The sequence below is a fragment of the Pagrus major genome, chromosome 13, assembly GCF_040436345.1.
Source record: "Pagrus major chromosome 13, Pma_NU_1.0".
Classification (NCBI taxonomy): Eukaryota; Metazoa; Chordata; class Actinopteri; order Spariformes; family Sparidae; genus Pagrus; species Pagrus major.
In genome coordinates this window covers 22,508,432-22,535,224 of record NC_133227.1, presented here as the reverse complement: position 1 = coordinate 22,535,224, position 26,793 = coordinate 22,508,432, and the positions used below count along the sequence as shown (strand labels likewise).

Genomic DNA, 26,793 nt, shown 5'->3' with positions numbered 1-26,793 from the left:
TTTCCAGGATCTTAAAACATTTTATTTATTACATATTAATGAAATGTACACATCAAATAATGCGCAGTGCATTCTGGGAACATTCAAAATAAAAGCAGCTTTTGACACAACAAGCACAAATAAGAGAAAAGGTTAATAAATGGTGTGAGTCTGGCTGCACCTCGATCATGTACATGAACATGTGAAGCAGCTGTAACAAAAGAAAAGTGAAAACTCGCTTGTTAAAGTGGACCGCAGCTGTAGAGGAGACTACATTTCAAAAATAACTTCACTATAGTGGATGATTTCAGTCCGACTTGGTGCAAACAAGACGTCCCTTCTCCTCTAATCCTGCCAGTAAAGCCATGCACTTCCAGGCACATGTACAGCAAGCGACACGACTGTATATGCGCCAAAATATTTACAATGTAAACTAACGACTCAAGAAGTCGATCCGAAGATTAAGTGGCCTTCAATCTAAGTCGTGGCTCGATGAAGAGGAAAAGGTCCGCTTCAGAGTCAAAGTGCAGAAAAGTCTGTTAAACTTCCAAACGTGTTGTACTTCTGTTCTCAACCTCACCGGCTTTTAACACAGCAGGGAAACGTGATGTTTCTCCCAATTATGGGCACCATTTTCAGCAGCCTTTGACACGAGTTTGCCATGTTTGTTAAGAGTAGTGAGGTGAATAATAATATATCCATGAAGAAAAGCCAGTGAAGCAGCGAGCCAACAGAGCAGCACAGAGCACATGTTACATAATTACATAGATTTTTTTAAACCGTTGCTGTCAAGTTACATTAAAACTAAAGAGATCCCTCAATGCAGCACAATTTCAACCTGACGAGTCCATTCAACCAAATTACAGAAAACAAAATCTCTCTCTTTCCTCTTTATAACCCTGCAGATAGTTATTGTTTTGTTTGTCTGGGTTTGGAGAAACGTCTGTGTGCTTGCCGATGCAATCAAAGCTCACAGCGTAGGAAAGCATATTTGAAAAATTCATCAGAAATATGTTTCTGCAAATAGTTTCTGATGACGAAAGTGCCAAAACGTGTAGTAACAGATAAACCGTTTCTTGAAAGATGGGTTGCTGTTCAATTTTTCAAATGTAATTTTTCAGAGCTCCACAAAAATAATTCAATTACCCTCGAGGTGCAATGATTATTCGGTCAACAGAAATTATCCAACATTTTCTTCAAATGTTAATACTTTCTTGTTTTCTTGCCTTCCTATGATAAGTACCTATGAATTTTAAACAGCTGGTTGGACAAAAAACAACACAAACAAGACATTTGAAAATGTCAGCTGGGGTTTCCGGAAAATTTTGAAGGACAGTTTTCATTCTTTGCTGACATTTTGAACACCGAACGATTCATTTAGAAAATTGGTAAATCAACTATGAAAACAATCCTCTATAGACAATATTTACACGGCGGCCATCTTCCTCTGACTGTGTTGCAGGTTGCAAGTCCTGTAAAGAAAGAATCTGACAAATTGTCATTTCACCACTTCCTGACAGATCACCAACTAAAGAGATGATGGATAGCAGCTGAATGCTAACGTTAGCTAATGAGTTAACAAATACGTAGTTAAACCTTGAAATACGGCCCCATGCCCCTCCAGATTTTCACTATCCATCATCTTTTCAGTTACTGATCGATCAGGAAGCAGTGGTGAAAATTTGTCACGTTCCCGACTATCCAAGCAATTAAGCTTGAGCGTGACCTCACAGGAAAATGGCTGCCTTGTAAATATGGTCTATTTTACTGGTGTGCATAAATGAAACAAAACTAGCAGCACAAATACATGGGACTATAGAGAACTGAGATTTTTTTTTGTAATTTGTGTGAAAAAACACTTGTTTCAGGTATCTATTTCGTTACACGGCAGATATTTTGAGTTGCCACTGCAGAAAAAGCACAGGTGTGATTGATAGTATGTATTAAGGCTGCATTCCATTTAGCTGCTTCGGTTTGGTGATGGCTCAGTCGTGGCTTACTGGGACACTTGAACAGAACAGAGCCATCGCTAATGCTATTAATAACACCTGTGCCTTTCCTGCTATGATAAGTCAAAACGTCTGCTGTGGAAAATAGGGTCTATTTCAGGTATTTTGTGTTGACAGCTGATGGGAAACAGCTGGCGTGACGTCACTAATACAGCTCAGAGTTTCCACCCATCGAGAGCAGCACAAGTCAGCAGAGGAACATTTTGTTAACTTTGCTAGCTGTTCCCCCCTGTTTCCAGTCTTTATGCTAGGCTAAGCTAAGCAGACCAGCTGTAGGTCGGAGCTTTACTCTCCACCAGAAAGCAAAACTGCAGTCGGTGACATCCGAGCATGTGTCAAAGCATGTCACCATCTCGGACATTGTGAGGGGAAGTCAGGTCTGCAGCATGCCTCAAAGTTTCAGCCCACAGACATCAGTGCAGCAGCAGTTTTATAATCCATGTGAGTCAGTGATCATTTAGCCTTTTCAAATGTCACATAAAGACAGACACTGTGGTGGCTGCTGCTGCTGCTGCTGCTGGCATTAAGAGCGAAGACATTTACATAAAGTTACCAGAAAAGTTAATTGAGCACTACATGTTCACCTCGAGGAAGAAAAGCACTGCTTTTATGCAACAAGCTGCAGTGTCACTAAAACTGAACATTTGAGGAGTGAATTAAGTCTTTTTAGCACCAACGCTGGGAGTTGCAGGGTGAAGGAAGTCGAGTAGGTGTGGAGACTAAAGCCCAGACAGGCTGAATTAAACACCAACAGCAAGCCATTATAAAACACTCAGCTCTTATTGACAGGCTACAGATTATGTACAGTTTATCCTCAGACTCTGGCAAACACGCTGTAGACTTGGCAGATTTACAAAAGCGTCTATACACTGAGAGGGTAACACATTTTGTACTTAAAGTTAATTAAAGTGACTAAATGCCCTGCAGTCCAGAGGAAATGTAATGCCTCCAACAGGTTTTTATGCCCTAAACATTGCTGAGGTCGTCATGTTTTCCCCAGGTGCATTGACTGAACTGACCATGAAAGAACTGGAAGTATGTAAATCCCTGTTAAATGACAACCAACTGGGTAAAGACTAGAACCTGCTGAGGACGTTGGTGGTGAAAGTCCAGTTTTAAAACAGGTCAAAGATAGGAAAATATTAAAATGTTGATTCTTTTAAAGGGGCAGTTTATATTTATATCATGTGGTCATCTCATAAGGTTTTATTTTCCTGAACTCCACCCACGACCACCTGACCAACTGGCTGTCATTATCCTTATTTCTGTAAGGACACCAAGAGAAATGTTTCCGTTTCTGGACAAGCAGGTGAGCTGTTGCATCGTCTTCATTTCATGCATAACAGGCAGTTTCTAATCTACAGATCTGTGTAACTAGCGTGTGCGTCGTCTCCGGCCGTTATTGCATTGCTGTGTGGCCGTTGAGGATTAAAGCAAAGGGTTTTCCGGGTTTTGTCAGACTCGGAGGGAATCACCTGTCAGCGGGTAGACTCATGTCATCAGACAGAAGCTGCTCTCCTGGAAGAAGGAAGAGGAGAAATAACTCATCCGCAGCCATGTTCCTTCCTTGTGTGTGCGTGTCATCATAGACACTGTGTGTATTGTCTACCTGCGCAGGGAGGAGTCTGGTTGTCGTAGCGAGAGTTGCTGCTCTGCAGAGCCTCGTCCTCGGTGTCGCTGTCGCTGCTTGTTGCTGCCACCAGAACACATGGCGACTGATCTACAGACAGGACAACACAAGACTGGATGAGACCATCAGACCTCTACAAACATTTTTTTCAGTGAACTTTATTTGGCAATGAAAGTTTAAAGGACAAAAAAAAATAAAGTACGGATTAACAATCAAAATAACTTTAGTTAAAAACGGTTGGCACTGCAGCGCCCTCACTGGACCCAAACTGAACTTTCAACTTTTATAATTTTACTCTATTAAAAACATATCAAGTGTATACTTTGTCTGATGAAGTGTTTTATTGCTTTTAGACGAGTCGCCTAAATTAAATTATTAGTAGATTAAACTACCGTTTAAACATCAGGGAAATTAGTTGTTAGGAATGTCTGTAGAGCAGGAAGAGCTGATGAAGCACATTGTTAGATGAGAAGATCAACACCTCCCTCATGCCTGTCCATTACACCACAGCTAGCAGCTGATTAACTTAGCATGAAGGATAGAGGCAGGTGCTTGGTGCTGTCCAAGAGTCTCAATATCCACCTAGCAGTGCGTATATAGCTCACTAATTAACACATATTTATTTGTTGAATCTGGCAGGAATATTTCCTGGAGAGACTCCAGGATGTTTCTGGTCCCAGCCAAGAAATAGTCCAGCAATTAACTCCTGATTTACACGTGCTGTTTCCCCGATGTTTCCACTGTGTATGATAAGCTTACTAAACAGCCATTTAAATTGGGCTGAGCCATTCTGGAGAGAAATTATTGATTGCTGAGTCTCGTTCCCTGGTTGCCAGTAAGTATTTGACGATCTGTAAATGAAACTCGGCAATCAATTATTTTTTTCAAGAATCGCTCACCCCACCCTGAACTCCAGAGGGTGAACCAACCTTCATTTGACTGTGGCTGTGCAGAGGATCCCTCCAGCAAGGACTGATGGGAGTTTCCTGAGCTCTCAGATTCACAGTCCAACATGGCTGTCCTGCAGTAAGAAGAATATGGAAGTCTTTGTGAGAGGCAGGAGACAAGAAGAGTTTACTGTTGGAGTATCAGTAACACAACTATCTGTGGTAGCCAAATGGCTAAATGAGTCTCGCACCCTAGGCTCCTGCTGCCACAGTTCTTGCTTGCAGTCATATAGCTTGGTCCTCCCAAGGAGAAGATGTCGTCCCTGGACCCTGAGGCCCCATACAGCTGCTGCTGCTGCTCCACCACTGAGTACTGCTGCTTGGAGGTGGAGGCGTGCTCAGATGAGGAGCTGCTGAGAGACACGAGGGGGGTCTGGGTACCATCAGCCTTCAGCACTCCTGGAGCGAAAACAGGAGCAAGGCAACACGATGGAAAAACATAGTTATTATTTTGTTTTTTAGTTCAATCCAGGTAAATTAGTTCAACTTGGTGAGATGATGAAATCCAATCCACTGAGGCCAGGTGGGGTAATGCTGTAGAACCACGAGTCTGAAGGCTTATCAGACTCAGAAGTTGGTCAAATCTTACTAAACACATTGTAAAACTTTCTTTAGAGCACGACCATCAAGAAAAAGGGACAGCTGAAAAGTTTCCAGTTAGCCACCTTAGAAAACTGGACTTTATTGAGGACATAGATACAATTGTTTGGATGTTTGCAGCTAGCAGTCAATGATAAGAAGCCATTTGAAATAAATAAAGTACACATGAGGAATGTGTTCCAACAAAGATGCAGTGCGAACTGCCACATGGAAACACAATAGGTTGTAAAAACTCAGTAGTCAGTGTTTGTTCACCGGGACAGTCGATGTCTGGAACAGTGTAAACACTGTTTGAAATATTGACACACTAAAATTTTAGTGAGGAGGAGTATGGAGTGCTAAAACATCCGACAGTTTATCAGAGATCAGCCACCAGAACTATTTTAAGTTCCTGAAGCAGAGGAGAGTGAGAGCAGGTAAAGCAGAGAGAGCATAGAGTATTTGGATGAGTATATTTTCAACTCCACCAAGGAGATGAGTTAAGTCAGGTCACCTTACCAAAACGTCCACCACGCTCATTGTCGATGTTTTGCAACACTGGGCGCAGGGTTTCTGAAGGTTTAAGACTATTTTAAGACCGTTATGTTTTGTATTTTCAAGAACATCCTGGGAAAAATGAACCCCTAACCCTCACCAGAGGTCACCGGAGATGCAGGACTTAACGTTGTTGCGCTGGGGCCTGACTTTGGTGAGACTCCCGATGTGAATACAGAACACTATTTGGAGATGGCAGGTGTTTGCTGGTGGCCTTGTGTTTGTCCTAGTTCCCATGACACTCTATGCTCGATAGCCAAAGTTTCTAATTTGAATGTTTTCTTGCACAGGTGCAGCAGGCTTTAAACAAGTTATTTTCAACAGGATTTAATCAAGCACTAAGTGCACTGTTCTCAGCCAGATCTCATTGAACTTGCACTAACTCATGTCAGATGAAAATAACATTGACGGAAACAATTTAAGCTTTTTATTTCTAGAAGTCGCTTTTGTTTTTGATGAGGAGATGATTAACCCAGACACCACACCGTGAGAATTAAAAGAAAGACTGAAGTTAATGCAAATTTTTAATAATATTAACTCATAATACAAATCAAGTTCGACCAATCTAAAGACCTGTCAAAATCTATTCAAAACATTTTCAGGCCAACAATTCAGATAATTGGATTTTAGACATTTTAAAACTTTTCAAGGACACACAATATAAGGAACCGTCTATTAAAGCTGCTCTAATAATCAATATTTTTATCTTAAAGATATCACACAACTCTGCAGTTCTCTTCAACTCTCCAGGGCTTTTTTTAACTTGTTGAAGCTCTTTGTTTTATTTTTAATCCCCCCCGAACTTAATTGCTCTGGTTCACCCTCAACACTCTTATCAGCATTGTGAGTTTTCAGCAAAAAAGAGAGCTCTTAAAAACGAACCAGACACGACCGTCTTAGCACCAAACAGCAGACAGACACTCCAATCCAATATCATCGATGTGAAGTGAAAACATTGATCTATATCACCTTTTCTGTTCAAGCTCACCGCCTTCCTGAACCTTCCCCCTTCAAACAGTGCTGGTGCCAGGCAGACAATGGCAAGCAGCCAGGAAAAATACAATGAGGATGGATATTTTCTCCCTTCTCAGGAATAAACCAGCAGTGCAGGAATATTTTGGATTTTGGAGAAAAGACGCGTCAACAGCATTGTTTGTATCGTTGCCCAAAGATTCAATGTAATACCAAACTGAGATGAAACTGGTGATTTAAACATTTGGCAAACAACTAATGAACATAGTGAGAAAAGGAGCCAGATGATTCCCTCAGCAACACAACTCCAAATGAAAGCTAAAGCAGCTGTGGATTGGTAGGATGAGTCAATAGGAAACTGTTTCCTAACCACATAGAAATATAAAAATGTGTAAAGTTGATGTTTATGTCGTATATATTCACAGCTTAAAAAAAAAATGAATTAATTCAGGTTTAAATAGTCATATAAGTTAGAAAAACCACTGACCCTCTGCACATCCGAGCCCCTCTTTAAGATGAGGCAGGCTGATCTCTGAGACCACGTCTGCTCCTCTCAGGTCCTTCTCCATCTCCTCTGGACTCCTTCTCTTCATCACCAGAGAGCCGCTACTGTCCAGGACCGGGGACAGGGATTTCCTGGCTGCACAAAAAAAAACCAAACACTAATGTAAGATTATCTCAGATCTGTGGGCCCAAGACATTTAGAATTACACTCACACAGGTTGTTTTTAGTCTAAATACAGCCCGTCCAAATCCAGTCACTGCTTTAGTATCTCAGGCTCATTGAGATAACTCCGGGTAAAGCTATGCCAAAAACACTAATCTGTATCATTTAAACCCAAGTACAGAATAGATGAAGTGCTCTAAACAAGCCTCCACAGCCACCGTAGGCTCATTTCCACACGGTGAGAAATGACTCTGGAAATCTTCCACTGACGAGGCAGCAGAAAATTATACGTGGATAATGATGATTATGACGATGATTATGATAATTAGAGCAATATTCAGGAATTTAACTGAGAGCTGCCTTCTCATACACGGTTGATGGTAATGGTGTCAGGTTGGTTGGAGCAAGAAAAACTGAACTGTCTGCTTTGATGTAAAAGATACTCATTATGTAGGAACAGAAGATCGGGCAATTACCTCACTTCAGGTGCAACAAGCCTTAATTTTCACTTAGTGTTAAGTTTGATTTTAGTGACTTCTGACACACGACTATGCTGCTGACTACAAGTTCAAGTGACTTTTTATAGATTTCTGAAGGGGTGGTCGAGTCCACAAGAAACGGTAGATGGTCTTTTAGCTTTAGATTATGAGAATTTAAGACACTACTACTAGTTTCCAATCTACATTCACTTCATTGAGTAACACTGGAACACAGTAGCAGTCCTCACCAGGGCGGCAGGGCCTGGACCGAGCCGCAGCTGCTCTCCCCAGCAGGTCCAGCTCGCCGGGCTTACGACAAGCTGACAGCTCTGAGTCAGTGTGGTGAGAGGGCACCTCCTCCATGCTGAAGCTCCCCGATGGGCCAGGCCTGGGCTCTCCAGTCCCCCGGGCCTCCATCACTTGACTCTTCACATCAGACATCTTGCTGCGGACCTCTGCCATCTGTGCCTTGAGGCGGATCAGGACCCCCGAGTCTGGAGCTGATCGTCGCACCACCTGAGGCCGCCGCTCTCGTTCTTTCCTGGAGTGAGGATGAGCTGGAGGAGACGAGGAGTGAAACAGAAGAAAATAAAACCTTTCAAGACCTCTCTCCCATTCATTCTCAGTTAAACTGCTTGGAGACATTTGGTTTATAAATTTAGCTCAAAGTACATCAAATGTCATAAAGGCGAAGATCCAATCTGTCAGTATTTGGTTACAAAATAGAGTCTCTAACCACTGAATCGTGCTGCCTCACAGCTACAGTATGATCAAGATTACATAAACATACTTTATATGTATAATGCTCATCACTATTTCCCAGAGCCTCTTCAAATTGCTTCTTTAGCCCAACCAGCAATCTAAAGCCCAAAGACTCTTCATTTATCAAGAAAAGCAGCAAATACTTAAATTTAAGAAGCAAATGTTTAACTTTTTGCTCGAAAAATGACCGAAACAATTAATTGATTATTATCAAAATAGTTGTCAACTCATTTTTTCACTCAACTAATCGTTGCATCTCTGTCCACCACAACCCTTAAAGTTTTCAACATGCACCTTTAGTTCAAGCCTCAAAACTTTTGCTTCTAGCTGTACATCATAGTTTCCTCAATAACTCCCCATTCATATATTCTACTAAACATTTTACTCAATCATGCTTTTGCTAGTGACAACTGAGTTGCACAGCAGGCGAATTACTCCTGCCTGATGACATCATTCACTGAATATGAACATGTCTCATTGTGTGTATTGTGATTTGTACAACATTCACTCTGCCATGCTGATAATGATATCTTTTGGCTGCCCGTTTTGTTAAAGGCACCCTGTGGAGTTTTATTGCAAACAAACACATTTTCTGCTCACATTCAGTGTTACTCAACAATCATTCATTTATCCTTGAGGCCGAATCCTTTTTTAATTTTTAAACCTGCATCGACTGGGCCCTCTCTCCCATGTGAACACATCCCAGCGTCTTCATTAAATATCATCATCATCCTCTCTCTCACAAGTGGTGGTGGCTCATGCACGGACACTAGCTAGCTCTTGGCTAGTTACGCTAGCTGTAACGTTAGCCCCCGACTATCTTTTGCCTCTTCAGCCTGGCTGGGAGCAGCTTTCTGAGCTGACTGAAAAAAAAATTAGTCATTGCCTTCCCAGCTCCCTCTTTTTCATCTCCTTTCTTTTCTGGCATCCTGAATTATGTGCAGGTCCTGGCATGGCAAGAAAATTCACTCCAACATTAGCTAGTAGTTAGTTTAGATCAGTAAATCTTTCAGATCATGTGGCCAGCCGCCTACGGTGTACTTTTGATGTTTTGACCTTGCGTACAAAATAAATGACTCATACCATTTTCATGAGTGGGTTTTCATTGTGAAACAGGTTTTTTTTTTACTAATACAACAATAAATAAAACTGTTCATTTTTGTTTATGTTTCATTAGTGAGTTTTTGGTTCTAAATACAAATCTGTTCATCGTTGCTTATATTTAGGATGAACATGATTATTACTGGTCTGCATGGACTGTAGAAAACTTTGCCCTTTTCCCCTCTTATAGGCGGGGTCCTGCTCTTTGTAAGCACATTGCTGGGTTCCTTGGTGTATTACCACCACTTGTTGATCAGTGGAACAGTGTGGAGATTTTGGCAGGAATGTGTATTGTGTCGCCCACGTGCACGTGCATGAGCCACAAACAAAACTGGGACTCTTGAATAAAAACATGTCTCCATGGCACACAGGAAAGTACTTTTAATATTGTTTCCTCAGTTGATTTTAATTAGAGAGGCAAGTTACTGTATTTTGGCTTGTTTGATTTTGTCACATTTGTTACCATCCATGTTTGTTTTATTTGTTATGTTGGTCCTGTCCACACTGAAGCTGTAGCTCCATCTCTGCAACACTACTCCTCATACTCAAATAAACCCTCCCTAGCTGCTCGTGATTTAGGGAGGATCAAATAATATCACTGATATCAGAGACTGTCTCAGTCACTGGAGAAATATTTAATGCAAGTAGTTTTCTCTCATTGTCAATGTGTCCCTTACAAAGATACACCTCTGTCAACAATAGCTGCTGTAACCCAAAGGATTTTTGTTTTGGATGGACCCTGTGTGTGAGTTTGAGTATTGATTTTCAGGTTAGCTGCAACGATTTGTTGTTAGTGGGTTGAGTGTGTTAACAGACCTTGGCTGTGCAGGAGAGACACCGGAGGCCGAGGCTGAAGACCCCACAGAGACTCCACGCTGCTGCGCTCCTTCAGATCCAGCAGCTGGATCAGGATGACCGGGTCGATCTCCAGGAGGCTGTTGTTGCCTGGACCAACAGCACCACCAGTAGCAGCAGCTCCGCTACCACTGACACTGCGACCAACAGCAGTACTGCGATGTAAGGAACGCACACTGGATCCACCTGCAGAACAGGCAGAAGACTGATGTTATATGGTTCACATAAGGTTGTACTTTAAGAGCAGCCAGTGTTATGGCTTTGACTAATGTTATATTTCAGTTAGTAGATTATTGTTTAATAAAAACAAACTTCATCACATATGGTATCCACTGATAATTATTGCTCCATTTTCTCTTTTCTGAGAAATGTTTTCAATTCTCTCTCAGCCAATATTCTTAAAAGTTGATTTATTTTTAGATAAGATTTTTAGATTTTTGAATGATTTTGTGGCACTTTCACTCTTTTTCAGATATCATTGTAGTTTCTTTTCCCACCAGAACTTAATCTTAATCCTGTTCACATTAGTTTGAGAAGTGAAAGGTGGAAAGAAAAGAAAGAGGCAAAGAGAGCTGCCTCGCAACGAAAGAAAGGTGTCGTACGCAAGTGTGGTGACACAGGAGGGAGGGGATCGCTAACAATGACACACTCATCACAGCTTCAAGTTATATATTTATAGAATATTTCAGAAAAGAAACATTTTAGAGATATATTTTTTATTTGTCTGGTTTTACCCACAGAAAAACTTAATTATTTATAAAGAAAATACTCCTAGAATGTGCAGCAATATTTTGCTGAGCTCGACTCTGAAATCTCATACACACACAACCCCCACACATGTACACATACAGACACCAAGTGTTTCTATATCAGCACACTACAAGGGGTACAGTGAACTAACAGTGAATCATCCTCTTCAACACCAACACAGTCAAACATACTGAAGGAGCTGCTTTGAGGCCCACCATTGTATCACTATGTTCTGCCTGTGTAGTGTCAAACACCACAAGTCGATTTGATTTTTTAAATTCTCAAATAGTTGCTGAAGCTTTTATTTGCCTCAGCTGAAGAGAAAGCAAACCTTGATATGAGGCAGGACATTTAATATTTTATGGTTATGGCCGCATAAATGTAAAGATTGGTTGCCCATCGTAGTCTGGATGTCTTTGGATGTTGCAACATCTTTAAAAGAAGTCACCTTGGGCTGAAATGTTGATGGATGTTTTGTTTTAACATTTTCTGATTTTATAGACCAAATTATTTATCAGCAGATTAAACAGTATAAAAATCTCTAATGCTGCTGTGACGTTTTAGCTAACCTCCTGTCCGTTTTGCAGTTAGTAATCCCCTCCCTCCTCTCTACGTCACCTCACTTGCACGACTCCTGACGTCCTTGTTTTGTCAAAAACCCAAAGATATGTAGTTTACCGTCACAGAGGAGTAAAGAAAACAGAAAGTATTCCCATTAAAGAAGTTGGAATCAAAAAAGGTTGACCTTTTTATGTACAAAATACCTTAAACTGATTATCCGATTATCAAAACAGTTGGAAAAAAACAAGTGCATGCTGTAAATCTGCTTGAACTTTGGGATCCACGAAGAAATAATTCTGCTTTCACAGGATTTTTCAAGATTAATAAGCCACAACGTGGAGCTCTCTTAATAAATCGTCACATGTTGGCACCAAAACAGTTCAATTATCACCTGATATACTTCAGAACAAGGACAAGGACGAGAACAGCGGACATAGAGTTCTGTTTATACTCCACTCCAGGCAGATGTGTTCGCGCGTGTGCAGTTACAATGAGATCATAAATTTTCAGACGTTCAGAGAGTCTGCGGACTGTCTAGGACTACAAAATTTATGTGCGGATATGGGAAGTATAATGTGGACTTTATTCCTTGACCCATAGGTTAACTTTCTACCAAGTTTCACTGAAATCTGTTGACAAGTTTGAGATACAGAACAGAAAGACAGATCTCCTCTGCAGGGGGTAAGCAACAAAACCCACTGCTTTCATATATAATGAAAAAATAACTTTATATTGGTGTCTGAATTCTACCTGTGGCTCCAGCCAAGTCATCAGGAAGCTCTCCTTCTTCTGTCTCCAGATTCCCAATGAAGTCTACATCATTCTCTCCAGACCTGTATAAATATACACAAACAGTAATGTATTCAGTAAAAGCAGGAAAGTGAGGATTTTGAGCTTTATTATTACATTATGTGATATTCTCCTCACATGGTTTCCTCATCGATGTCGTTCTCCTCGGTGTTGCTGGTGGCTGTGGAGCTCCCTGAGGTGCTGCTGCCGTCCAGCGGGTTCACCTCCTCCTCTGTCAGACAGTCAACCTCCAAGTCACCGTCTGACAGCTCCTAAACAACACAGTGACAACATGATCACACCAAGATCTCTGTTGTGTGGTAAAGATATCCTCATTTCTTCAAGAGTAACTTCACCAAGGCTAATAATGCAACAGGCTTTCCACAACCTGTGCAGCAGTGATGTAGCGTCAACCTACATCACAGTTAGGAGTGGTTACAATTACAACAGACCAGGTAGCTGTGGCTGTGGTCAGAGGGCAAGTTTTGATAAACCAACAATATGTTCTGTGAAACCACTTTGTCTCTAGGCAGAATATGAATAAGACAGAATAATTCATGTTTTCATCTTTGCCTGCCCCATGGGCACAACTTCAGTCAACCAGGCAGTCCCAGTCAAATAACAGTAGCTGCTTCCTCAGTCTGGCACAATAAATTCCACCCTTACGTTAGAGTCATCGTGCTGGGTCCTCTCTTCTTCTTCACATTTTTTAGTGTTGCTCAAAGTGGTCTGGATGTCGTCGTCACTCTTCACCGAGCGGGGGTCTCTTTCAGAGGTCGTGGTGCCTGCAGCGAGCCTCAGGTCGGGGGGCGAGGAGCTGCGCGACGTCTGACGGCGAAACAGCTCGATGGCCAACCTCTGAAATGAAAAATATGGATCAGTCCATAAGATTGATCGAGATGTCACAGCTGGATGTTAGTTTAATAATCATAATGAGCAACACCACCAACACCAACAATCTCAAACGTTTTTTAAAAAGAAATTATCCTTATTCATTAACAAGCTTCTTACATATATGCTGCACTTGAAAAATAAGTAAAGTAAAAAAATAAATAAAAAACTACACCAATCTTGCTGTTCTTTTGTTGACCTACACGCATTACCTTCTTCTTCTACCTACACTTCTAGAATCACCTTTAATGTTATAATCCATAAGATTTTCATCTAATCAAACTTAAGTCAAATTTACAGTCAGCATTTTTTTCAGTCAATAGCAATTTAATAAATTTATGTATTTTATATTTTTGAATTTACTTTCCCGAACAAGATTCAAATTGCCTTCACGAACACACGAGGGATTCACTGGAAACGGTGCAGGTAATCGAATGTTAGTGTTTGTGATTGAATCTGCCCTAATGTTTTTTCAGCAGCTGATAAAGCTTTTAACAGGATCAATAAAAGTCTAAACAAAACCTAATCTCTCCCTGCATGCTTTCCGTCTGCTCCTTCTGCCTCTCCTTTACAAGCCTCAGTGTAGCACTTTGTTGTCTCACAAATAATCTTATGAAAATTCTTGTTTTACAGATGCATCAATTAGTTAATCAATTAATCAACTGACAGTCAACTATTTTCATAATCAATTAATTGTCATTTCTAGCTCTAGCTTCTCAAATGTGACGAGTTGTTGTTTGTCTTAAATTTAATTAAATTGTATTTCTTTGGGATTTAGACTGTTGATTGGTCAAAACAAGGCGTAAAGATGTCACCTTGGATTGTGTGAAACTACGGAAGCCCTAAAGGGCCATGCATTCATACATTTTATTTCCTCTGTTTCCCGTGATAACGAGTTAATTTCATTTGTTTTCTCGAGATCTCGAGTTATTATCTCGAGATAACAACTGCTCTTTTCTCGAGATAATGAGATAATTTTCTCGAGATCTCGAGATAACGAAACTTTGTTTTCCCGAGATAACGATATAATTCATTTGAGATCTTGAGAAAACAAAACGATAGTGTAGTATATTAAATCATTGCACGAAACATCATTCAGTGTAGCAATATCAGAGGAGCAGGAGCATATCGATCACCGCGTCACATATCTTTTCAATCAACCTGACCAGCTACGAGGTCCCGGGCGTCTCCATAATCTCAGGCCTATCATATCACAGTCATTATCTCGAGATCTCGAATTAATTATATCGTTATCTCAGGAAAACAAAGTTTTGTTATCTCGAGATCTCGAGAAAATTATCCCATTATCTAGGGCTTATCTTAGGGCTTCCGTATAAAACATCATCTGCGTCTATATATCATCAGAAAATTGCAAAAAAAGGAAGGCCCATCCCAGACATTCATTTAAAAAATATCCCTGGGTTTAATTAAAAAAGAAAATAATGCAGCCCTATGTGATCTGCTCTTTATACAAAAGCACACAATCAACTTTTTTCATCCTGAAACAAACAAACATTATGGTGTTTGAACAATGTTTGGTTGCACAACAACAGTTTGAAATGACAGATGCACCAGCAGGTCAGAGAGGTTTCAGAGAGTTAACAACCAATCCAGATGCCCCACATTCACAAAGCTGCGCAGACTTTGAAGATCTTAAAACTCAAATGGATTCTAACAAAAACAAAAACAAAAACACAATAACACACAATGACACACACAGAGTACCTCTTTGAGGTTGTTGATCTGCTGGATGTAGCCGCTCTGGGCCGACTCCAGCTGGCTGATGTACCAGTACTGATCTCTGCACTTCTGGAAGAAGGTAGGTGAGCGAACCTGGTAGCTGTGCAGCACACACATGAAAACACTGTTAGCCAGTGACAACACAGCTGCTTTACTGCTTCTTTCTCTAATATCAAAGTAGTGCAGGTGACCATGCTCTGATGTGTGTGTGTGTGAGCCCACCGGAGGACCAGTGTGTCGGTCTGCATGTTCAGGTAGCCCTCGCTGGCCAGAAGATCCAGTCTGAAGAAGCGGTTGTAGCCCCAACATTCACCAACCTCAAAGTCAGAGGCAAACTCCCGAATGATGTTTTTGGTCGGGTCACTGGAGGCCTGATGGACCATCTCCACACGGTACTCATACCTACACAGAACCGAGACAGCATTACTACAGAGGGAAATACAAGACAGGAAGTGAGAAGAGGAGTGTGAATAACAACAAACAGCGAAATGTTTGAGTTCTCCCAGAGGGACAAGCCTGTGAAAGCACAGTTCAGCTAAAGCAAGGATCAAACTAAAAAAAGATGAATTCCTGTCCATAGATGTAACTGAACCTTTCTTGACAGTAAAAAAAAACAAACAGGAGTAAATAGTCAATTTGTTGGGGACTATTTTCAGCTGCGGATTAATACACATTTGATGCTCTCTGAAGTATTTTCAGCAGTAACTACAGTATGAGTTTTCATGGCAGTGGTTAAACATATACACACAGACAACACTTGATAGTCGGCTCAGTTGTTAAATGTGGTTGTTTCATGAAATTTCTTCACAATAATTAAAATATATTTACTGTTATGGAAAAGGCTCAAACTGTGAAAGCCACAGTTAAGAGATTTTAAATCTGACCTCACCTGAGGCTTGAAAGTAAAGAAAATGTTTTTAGAGAAAGAAATTAGGTTTATTAAGAAACTATTCATACTTTGATGTTTCGGGGAGTCCAGCAGACAGTTCCAAGAAGACAGACAGGTAGTTTCCACGGACCACACCGTTACCATCCTGAGGAAACACATTACAAGAGTCACTAAGAGAGACACATGCACCAAATGCATGATCTAAATATGGTATGTACCAAATTTGGCGAAGATTGGATGAAATATGTGTCAATAAAGGCAGAAAATGTCCATGTCCAAATGGACGTGGCCTATATCAGTCTAATCAGTTTGATCCAAGAAACCCACTGTTCGAAAATCGTTCTACTGCTCCCAGTTATTAGACAAAACATAAAATGCCATGACCACATGGTGATCACAACCGTGGAGCATTCTAGTAAGACAAAAAATGTGTTTTCAAACTCAAGTATTGCCTGAAACACATTAAACTCATTTGGACTACAGAAATGAATTATGACCAAAGCTAGAGCTCATTCTGAGCAGTGTAGCCAGGCTTTAATGGAAAGCATCAGTAAAATCACACTCACTGGGTAGACTTTGAGTCTCCAGCAGAGACCAGATATCTGCAGAGGCGGGCTGTAGACCGGGTCAGCCCGCTGCCTCAGGGTGCTATAAACACACAAAAACTCACATATATCAAAACACACTCATATCGAACCTTGTGGAGACAACTTAGCAACTGTATCAACATCAGGCTGCTATGACAGCGTATTTCTATTTGAAGCTGTCTGTTAGTTATATTGTCTCTCTCTGGTGATATTGCTCATTTTGGGGCACTGCTGTGGCCCTCCAGGTTTAAGTCAAATTTCAAGTGGAAAAAGCTCTTAAAAATGCATTCAGCTGTGGGTGGAACTGCTTCAAAGCTCTCCTCATCCTCTTTGTCAACAACCACCAAAACCCCAATGACTTTACTCACAGTTACTTCTCCTCACAGTGATTGAGTTTGTTCAATTCGGACACAGAGCTTTGAATAAAGAGATTTTTTTAACCTGCAAAAGTTTTGAATGTAAACAGCCACAGTAAGTAAAGCCGCCACTGGCTACTCTGTGTGGCAAACTAACGGCATCAAGCGATGCTGTTTAATTAGTAATGAAAGGTTCAGCTAATGGAGCAGTGTGGAAGAATATTATCTGCAGAATTTCAATCAAATTGGCTGCAACAGAAAAAACCTTATTTTTAGATTATTTTACACACACAGCTGATAGAACTGTTGATATGACTGACATGACTTTAGGATAATTCAGACCAAAGAGATGAAGTTACCTGAAGTTGACCAGAACAAAAGTGCTGGAGTCGTAGGCAGGAACCAGCTCACTGAGGGCACACAGAGGAAGGCTGATTACACACACTGAATAAAGCTCTAGTTTACATTGGCACCGTCAGTCCTCCATAGACACACATACTTAAATAAATTCAACATGAAGTATGAAACTTCTATATGAAAGAAATGGATTTAGTTATGTTCACTGTAAAATTCACTTCAAAATGCATCTGAATGCAGCTCGTTTGTGGGATACAGATGCATCCTTTGACAGGATTGTTTTGATATCAATCAGTTTTCAACCTCATCCAAAATGCACACATTCATATTTTCAAATGTGGATGTATGCTGCCTTCATGTGTTTAAATATCTTTGGGTTTTGGAATAATGAGCATTTTTAGCTATTTTATAAGATAATATAGTCTAAATTATTCATTAAATAAATAAAAGCGAAAGATTAACTGCCTCAGCCCTAGCGATGATATTCTGTTGGACTCCTGCTGGGCCAAGAGACTTAACACAACCTTTCCTACAGCTGAGCGGATTACCTGGTGAAGTCTGGAGGGACCGGCGTGGTGACGAAGGACTGCATGGGTTTTCGATGGACCTGCTGGAACATGAGTAGGATTTCTGGGCTCTTGGAGATCAGTTCACTCTTACTGCACGAGTGAAGCTGTACAACACACACAAACAGCAAAACAAAACATCAATCAAGGCACGTTGTTTTTGATCTGGGTGAAGGAAGGAATCTTTTTTGTTTATAAAATCCCAGCTGCAGGTTTAGCTACTCCAGTAATGGAGGAAACAAATCAGTGTTAACATCTTGTTTAAAAGTCTTGTATCCATTCCTTTTTCTGCATCTGCAAGTTTTTGTGTAATCCTGCTGACGAACCAACCAACAAACATACCCACTAACATACAAACAAAAAAAGAGGGTAAACACATAACCTTCTCAGCGAACGTAATGATTCCAGCTGGTCACCATAGTTTTAAGCAAACTTTACACAAACAGGAGCAAATATATGTATTTACTCTTATTCATTTTGGGCCAGTTGTGCTGAATACTGGCCGATTGATCAGTACAGCTCTAATGAAGAACCTACAAAGAGCTCTTACTAACTCTGCAGCAAACACAACTCTTCTCATTTTTCTCTATCTCACAGCTCACAACTTTAGTTTATGGTTCATTACCGTTATTAATTGCACAGTAGCAGGCAGCTGTTGGCAAACAAGCTGTGATAATACCACTGTACACAATCAAACCTGCGCTGAAGCAGGATGCAAAGCAAGGCTAAAAGATTAGTTGATACTGGACTTAAATGAATCAGCTGGACACATACATGAGCTTAAAGGAATGATAATCCATGTCTGCTGGATGTCAAGCAGCTGTTTGCTAACATGTGAGCAATATCAACTTGATAAGTAGCTAATATTTCAGCGCTGAATCCAGACCTTTTCATCTAGCGGCCCTTTAATAACCTCATTCCGACCTTTGATCATTTTGTTAATAGGCTAATTAGTCCATTTGTTAATTATGTCTGTTGCAAAGCACAAAAATAAGTATTTCATTAAAAAAGCTTTAACCCAGGCTGGCAGGCAACCTACTTCTATTGGAAAGGTGCATTTCGTTCCCGCTGCACTTTTGTATTTATAATGTTCCTTTTTCAATTGTGAAAATTAATAAACAATGCAAAATACATTTGAAAAAATCCTAGTTGTACAAGTCAAACTTAGGGAATGTAAAAATCCAGCCCCTTGGCACCTCAAACTTTTCAAAACTCTTGACTTTGTAAAAAAGTAGCTGAATAGGCCTGGCTTAATCCGTCAGATTGTGGATCTTCTGATCCCAAAAGCTTTTAAATAGAAAATATAGAAAATGTTTTTTTTTGATAATGGGAGGGGATTTAAGATACACCTTTACAATTCACTGCATCGCATCACACTGCAGCCTGAAAATTCACCACAGTTTCACACCACTAACAACACAACAGTATGCAGTACAGTTAAATGAATGGATGCCTTGAATTGCTGTAGGCGACCAACCTGGTGCTCCACTTCCTGCAGGAGAGACTCCAGCAGCTCCGTCTCCTGGGTCAAGGACGTCTTCTGGCCTGGTGGGGAGGAGCACATTTCTATTTTCAGTGTACTTGTGCTGAATGTCAGCCCTGATGGAGGCTGCAGAGGGTGAGTGGCTGCCTGTGCAGGTTGTGTAAGTGGGCGCTGAATGCATCCATCCACTCAGTCCAGATAAATATTTCATATGTGTATTACCCGTGGCTATAAAAAGTGCCTCTTTCAGCAGGGAGTCTGTATATTTTGTTAGGTTAAGGTCTCAACCTTTAGACACATTGTAGTGCCGGTTAGGGTGCATTAACGAGGCCCCTTTCCGGACACGGATTATGTAACATTGCTGTCAAAGGGATGGCTTTTTGTTATTCACACATAGGTGACTTTTACATGAATGTCTCTTTTGCTTTATTCAAACATGACATCATTAAAAAGCAGCAACGCATTTACACAATATGTGGCACCTGGGATACATTTCCAAACTTACATTTTAAAGCCGTTAAAGCCTTAATTTATAAGCATTTCATCATTTATTGGATAAAGAATTCTGTCTATTTTTTAAAGATTAACAGAGCAAAGGAAAACAGTGAGAAGACTTTAATATGGGACTTTGTAAACCTAATTCACTCCCATGCTGTATATAAAGCATTTTACGTGCAACTGGCATGGATGCAACCTTTTTTTGCCCACACAGTGACATCAACTGTAAAATGTCTCCTTCGCAGTGTTACCTCGTTTAACAAACTGATATTATTGTCTTTGCGCATAAGAGATGATACTCAACGTGAGAAATTCATTACAGTGATCTTCATCAAGCTAATAAGATGCAGAATTATTGTCAGAATTATTGCCATTGTAGACCATTGTAGACTGGTGCTATGTTCGAAGTGTTACAGAAATTACAGACACTTGTTCAGACATGAGACCAACCTGTAAGGCCCCCGTTTACAGTTTTTCTGAAAAACTATTTAAAAAATTATATTACTATAATATAGAACTATATTAATACTACACAGAATAAAAAATTGGTTGCAAGAAAGTAACGACTAGCTGAGATATTCATTTTTTTGAGAATGAAAGACTCATTGTGAGGGTAAAAACATATTTCTTGTCGGTAATTTGATTACTGTAAACATTCTGCAACAATTATTTAAATGAATACATGTTGCAAATCATCCTTTCGGTTTCTTGGATGAGAAGAATCACAACAATGTGTTAAAATTTAGCGCAGAGGGCCAAATCACTTATCACTGGCAGAAAAATTACTCCTGAATAAAACTATCACTGCATGTAAGACACTTTCCAGCTTTTCGGAGTGTCTTATGAGCCCAGAATCAACACAGCTGTATTGTGACAGTGATGTGTTCAGGAGTCTTACCCATCAGGGTGATGAGTTTGTTTTTCAGCTGGTTGTCGAGACGAGCGATCATCATTTCCACAGCGTTTCGGATCTCTCTGACCCTCTCGTCCTTCGCTCCCCTGACAGCCTCCACATTCCTCTCCTGACCCATCACATCAAACACGCACACAAGCTGACCAACAGGTGCCATTTCAATACAGTTTCTTCTAACAGACATTAGTTCTTAGCTTAAATATCAACATGTTAGTGCCATCTAGTGGATGTCAGCAGAACTTTACACATTTCTGTACAATACTTCTATAGAATTGATATCTTTAAGTTAATTTTTATGCTGAAGTACTTATGTGGTAGTTGAATGACTATCAGTCGTCAGCATAGACTGTATGTTAAGCTTTTATGTCAAGTAAACCTTACTTTGATGATCACGGAGGTTTCTCTGGGTTTTTCTTTTCCTGACTTTTTTAAAATACATTTTCTTCTTTACAGACTACAAACATGTTTTAAATCAGCAAAGAAAGGTAACTCAGTGAGTTAAAATATGCAATTTACGACCAGTTTCTGCAATTTGGCTAGAGGGTGATGCTACAAAAAAGCTTACAGTGTCCAAAATCCATAGATTTCACCCTCTAAGAGGTCCTTTAGATGTTGGTATTTCTTGTATAAAAGTGACAAGCATTCCTCACCACTTCCTGCACCAGACTGATGAGCTCCATGAGGCGGCGGCGCAGCTTGGCAACCTCCTCCTTCACTTTGGTCACATGCTGCTCGTAGATCTCCACCAGAGGCTTGAAGGTGTGGCCGCCATGCTGGACACAACAAAAACACCAATCCTTCACTGGTTCCAATTTCCAATTCCAGTTTCTTCAATATGTGCCATATGAGTTTAATATTTTGTGGTTTTGGATTGTTGGTCAGACAAAGAAAGCTTGCGTAACAAAAGTACTGTGATACATTACCATGCCTCCCCACAGAGCACACTGGTGACAGATGCATTTCTTACAGGTCCAACAGAAAACACTCAGCTTCTCATGGTGGTTCTCACATCTGAAAAGGAACAAACGAATGACAGGAAACCAACAGGTCATACAGAGAGAAAAAACCTTTTTTGGAAACTTCTAAACTCATCATCACTCAAAAATGTCAGCCTGTTTTACTTCAGTGTTGGTCAAAAGTTTATGGAAACTCACAAAGTTTATAAACACAGGAGACAGAAGATAATGAAAAAGCAGGATTAAGAAGAACATGTGGAGGAGAAGCAGGACACAAACAAGCAGCATGACACTATGGTTGAGTAGTGGGAATTGGGATTCTGGTATTTCCTGTGAAATTTGCCAAAATCTGCCTTTTCTTTGGAAAAGTACCCGCAGGAAGCCAGGCTTTTTAGTATGCGTATGTGTGTTTGCGTACTGAGGACAATGTACTGAAATAAAGACGCCTTCTCTGTCATCCTGTAGATATATGCAACTTCGAAAAATTTTTTGGTTCCTTAACTAGATCATCTTTTGAGCTGCAGGTTTAGTGTGCAGCTTACAGACCAGCTGTATGTTCAAATATTGTCTTGAAGACTGCCAACTTTAACACTTTTCAAGATCTTACATAACCAAAACAGATCTCATGCCAAATAAAAGTAAGCAAGACAGCCAATCCTTAATGAAAGGCTATACAGATTGTACAGAACAACATCTGGATGTCAGACTTATCTTTAAACGGGCAAAAAAGACAACTTTTTTGCATTGAATTATTATTGTCAAGAAAATACTGACTGCACAATGTAGAAAAATGATACCATCTGTGTATAAATTGCCTCCCTATACAACTCAATTTCACTAGGCCTAAGCCAAATTGGGATTCTTATGGTTTTGCTTAACCAGGTTGCTAACAGCTGACAACAGCACCCACAGGGAAGCGCTAGGAGGAGGGAAATTTGCAAAGTTGTCCGTTTCTACATTAAGAACAGAGATGGTTCCATAAAAGATGCAGGGCATGCAAAAGCCACAATTTTCATAATTTCTCCAAAAACCTTTTATTCATTCTGAGTTTTGTCTCTTTTTCTCTTGTTTTTTTTTCTCACAATTCTTCTCATAATTTTGCTCTTATTTAATTGCCAGTTTTTTTTTCAGTTATGCTTCGTGATTTGCCTACTTGCTTTTTATCTTTCCATGTATTTTTTTCCTCGCTATGTTTGTTTTTATGCACCAAAAAACAGAAGCAAATTCCTTGTATGTGGACACCTACTTGAAAATAAACCTGATTCTGAGAATATTTGCTCTACAATTTAACTAATGCAGTTTGAAATGTTCTTTTAAACGCAACTTTTAATGATTAAATTGGAGATTGAAATCTGGTTATGATCTGATTTACTTTCAAGCAGCAAGTTCTGTGATAATACTATTATTACTAATACTAATGAGAACAGGACAGGGAGTGGAAGAGCAACAGGGAGTTCTCACTTGTCCTTGTCATTGTCCTCATGCTTGGTGAGGCTGCAGAGCTGCAGGGTGTCCAGCTGCTGGGTGACCTCCTCTGCCCAGCGACAGTTGACCAGCTCCCTCAGCTGGAGTGGAGCCCTGTGCATTGAAGAACACACACACACACACACAGCCACATTTTAATACCACACGTCAAACAACTTAAAACACAACACATGAAACAACACCAACTTGCTGAAACTGAAACAACACTTATCCAAAGGCTGTTTGTCATTTTTCTTTCCTTTACACCAGCAGTTTGGTATTATCTGTCCATAGAACACAGTGACAAATCCTTATTAAATATGATGAAGTGGCTATGAAGTGTTGCATCTAGAAAGATTCAACTGAATGTGATGGGACACATGACAAATTATTTAAAGGTGTCGTGTTTTGTTTAAAGTTGCACATTTTGACAGTATGAAGGGTTGCAGATGTGTATTAGCAGGTGCTTACCGACAGTGCGGACACTGGGCTCTCTGCTCCGTCAACCACCGCTGTCAAACGAGAGATTCCAGTTTAATGATAATTGCATCTCAATTACAACCAGTGCAAACATGTTTCCATAGCTAACTCAAGCATTAGATCTGTGCTAATCCACTGCTGAAAATAGTCCCTAATAAATGCTCTGCTCACCCTGTTTGAGTAACATATAAAAGAGTCTAATGAAACAACACTGTTGTGCTGCATTATTGGAAATGTAGGCTACAGTGTTTTTGGAGCTTACCTCACAGTACAGACTAAATATTTTACCATACTATTCTTTTCTCTTTAACAAACCTCTATAATAATGACTTTGGCTCCCTGTTCAGGCTACACAACTGTGCATGCAACTTTCCTTTAACCTTTCAAACTTACTCTATTTTTTGAGAAATTGAGAAATACAGGCCATCAAAATGTATGCATAATTAAACCATTTTCTGTACACAATACCAGACTTTACCTCTAACAGCTGAAGACAGAGTGATGCAGGGAGGTGAACATTTTGTGGTCCCTGCCTGGAGCGAATAGACTTACTCGTATGCAGCTGAAGCAGCAGAGTTTGGAGCAGTGCGGGCAGAGACGAGCATCCCTCAGTTTCTCCATGCAGATGAAGCAGCGAAACACCTCAGCGATGCTCTGCACAGGGACAGAAGAGAGACAACTAGTGTCAGTTTGACACGAACTACAGCCACAAGAATCGCCTCAGAGTTAAATCAAACAGTGTCAACAAAAACTGAACATCATATGTTTTTACAAAGGTTAGCAGGTTTATTGTAAAACTGTTTTACTGGACTGTATTGCTTATTTGCACTTAGTAAGTTTATAGTAAACAGACCCATAATGTCACATTTTATGCATAAGATACGATTTTGCATGCACATGACTCTTTTCCAACATAAGCCACTTCTAGATTACATTCTGCCTTTAACAATCTTCAGACATCTCCACTGAATGGTCATAAGAAAAAGTGTGTATTACTTCTCAAGAACTCATAATTCTATCTTAAATCATCCATCTGTACATATAATCTGTGCTCTCCATAACCAGAGACTACTCATTTAAGTCCAGCCGGCTACTATCATATTAATTTCTTATTCTAATGAAACTGTTTTCACTAATAACCTGGGACTCGCTATGTGTGTGTATTTTACAAGCAACAGCCTCAAAAAGCTCTATTTTTGACAAGCTGAGCTCCTCCAACTCCTGCCTATACACAGTGCAGTGAGATCAGAGCTGCCACACAGTCAGATACGCAGCATCTGATTAGTTGACAGACTCAGCCTGAGGCATCATGGGATTGTCAGTGGACAACTCACTCATAAATAATCACAAAAGACAATCAGTATCAGATTTATCATCATGAATTACTTTACTTTTCAGTACCATTATCTCTGTTCCTGCCTCTACAGTAGACACAGCACTCCATCACACTTCACACGTCATCCTGCTGTTAGCCTGCTCCATGGGCCCAACTAACTCACTGTTTTCAACCTGATACACTGCCCCACCTTCCAGCTGCATTTGTGGTAAACGAGGTGAGGTAAGTGAGGGTGAGTGATAAAGCATTTTCAGCTTCATCTTCAGTAGTCTGACGTGTGTGATACAAACCTCAACACTTTGTTCATCCATGTCAGCCAGTTTGAGTGCTAGACGTCAGGAACAAATCAAGTCGTAGCCAGGAGTCTGAGAAGAAAAAGGAATGTTAAAGTATCTGCCTGAAGTTGTGCTTTAATAATGCAGATGTTTCAAATCAATCCTCCCTCTGCAGCATTTCTGTTATGGCTGCACAATTAATCGAAATATTATCCAAATCTCAGGAAGCTGCAATTTTTTGATAAAGGAAAAATGTGTGACAAAACCAATTTTGTTCTCCAGAAGTAAGAAAACATCTTTGTTTTGTACATACTCCAAAAAAGTGTCACATTACCATGACTTCAACAGTTTGTTCACAAGCAAAATTGTGGCATCTTTTATGCCACTTCTGAAAAACTGCCCTTTTTTGCTTTTATTTTCATGTGTGCTCCATATTTTTTTATTCTGTGTTCCACTTTTAGGTTTTCTGATGGTCTCATTATTTTGGCAATATATGTTAAAGGTGCACTATGTAGCTTAGAAAAGAAATTCAAACTCACAAGGTTAATATTTTCAATGTTAATGAGGTAATACAAACTTAGGAATAGTCATTTGATATATTTCCATATGAACAAGCCGTCCCTCGAAGCTGTTTGAAGCTTGAAAGGTGGCTACTTAGAAGATTTTTCTCTTAGCTACATAGTGGACCTTCAAGTAAATTGATAACTCTAACTAAAAGTACTGTACAAATGAAGTTATTATCAACCCCAACACAATAATGTAGCATGCTTAGATAGACAGTCATGGGAAGTAACGTTATGCATCATCTGTTGTCAAAAGGCATTAATATTTTTGGCTTACCCTTCAAGTAAAGCATAGATAAAGCTACACAGAAGCTACAAAATACAGAGTTCCTCCTCAAAAGGTGTTACCATCACGGTTAGCTTGTAGTCAGTGCCACACTACCAACCACCATGACAGGCCCAGCATCAGCAGACACACTGACAGCTAACCTGTCCGGTGGCAGCCAGACAAGAGCTAACTTTAGTGGTGAGACTACGCCTATTAGCACACATTAGCGGTCTCACCCGGGAAACAGATAATATTCATTCAGAACCGTGAAGCTAGCTAGCTTGCTGGTATTAGCAGGGTGGCTCGCTTACCTCCCAGAGACTCGGCTTCGTCTGTCACACCTGATAAACAAACGGCTGGAAAAAATGTTAAACTACATCATCTATTCTAGCGCGCAGCAGGCCTCGTCTCCGCTGGTCTGACTGCCATTAAATGCCAAAATACGTCCAGCTACAGGTGTGTACAGACAGAAGTTACATTAATTCCCAAAAGGCATGAAAACGGCCGCTTTTTTGCCCCAAATTGAAGATGTAGCA

General features: G+C 40.3%; 1 protein-coding gene across 1 annotated transcript; it reads right to left on the bottom strand.

The window, feature by feature from the left end:
- Window positions 1-26,793, bottom strand: trim37 (tripartite motif containing 37). Its single transcript, XM_073479870.1, has 25 exons — window positions 26,569-26,793; window positions 25,442-25,516; window positions 24,368-24,469; window positions 23,807-23,847; window positions 23,333-23,449; window positions 21,839-21,926; window positions 21,566-21,688; window positions 20,901-21,024; window positions 19,499-19,566; window positions 18,004-18,128; window positions 17,458-17,508; window positions 16,722-16,803; window positions 16,224-16,300; window positions 15,489-15,668; window positions 15,252-15,366; window positions 13,302-13,493; window positions 12,774-12,907; window positions 12,597-12,679; window positions 10,497-10,721; window positions 8,066-8,374; window positions 7,159-7,311; window positions 4,757-4,964; window positions 4,548-4,639; window positions 3,598-3,708; window positions 1-3,506 (listed from the first exon to the last, which is right to left on the bottom strand). Exons 2-25 carry the CDS (start codon window positions 25,460-25,462, stop codon window positions 3,460-3,462), a joined length of 2,868 nt encoding a protein of 955 aa, XP_073335971.1. The 5' UTR covers window positions 25,463-25,516; window positions 26,569-26,793; the 3' UTR covers window positions 1-3,459.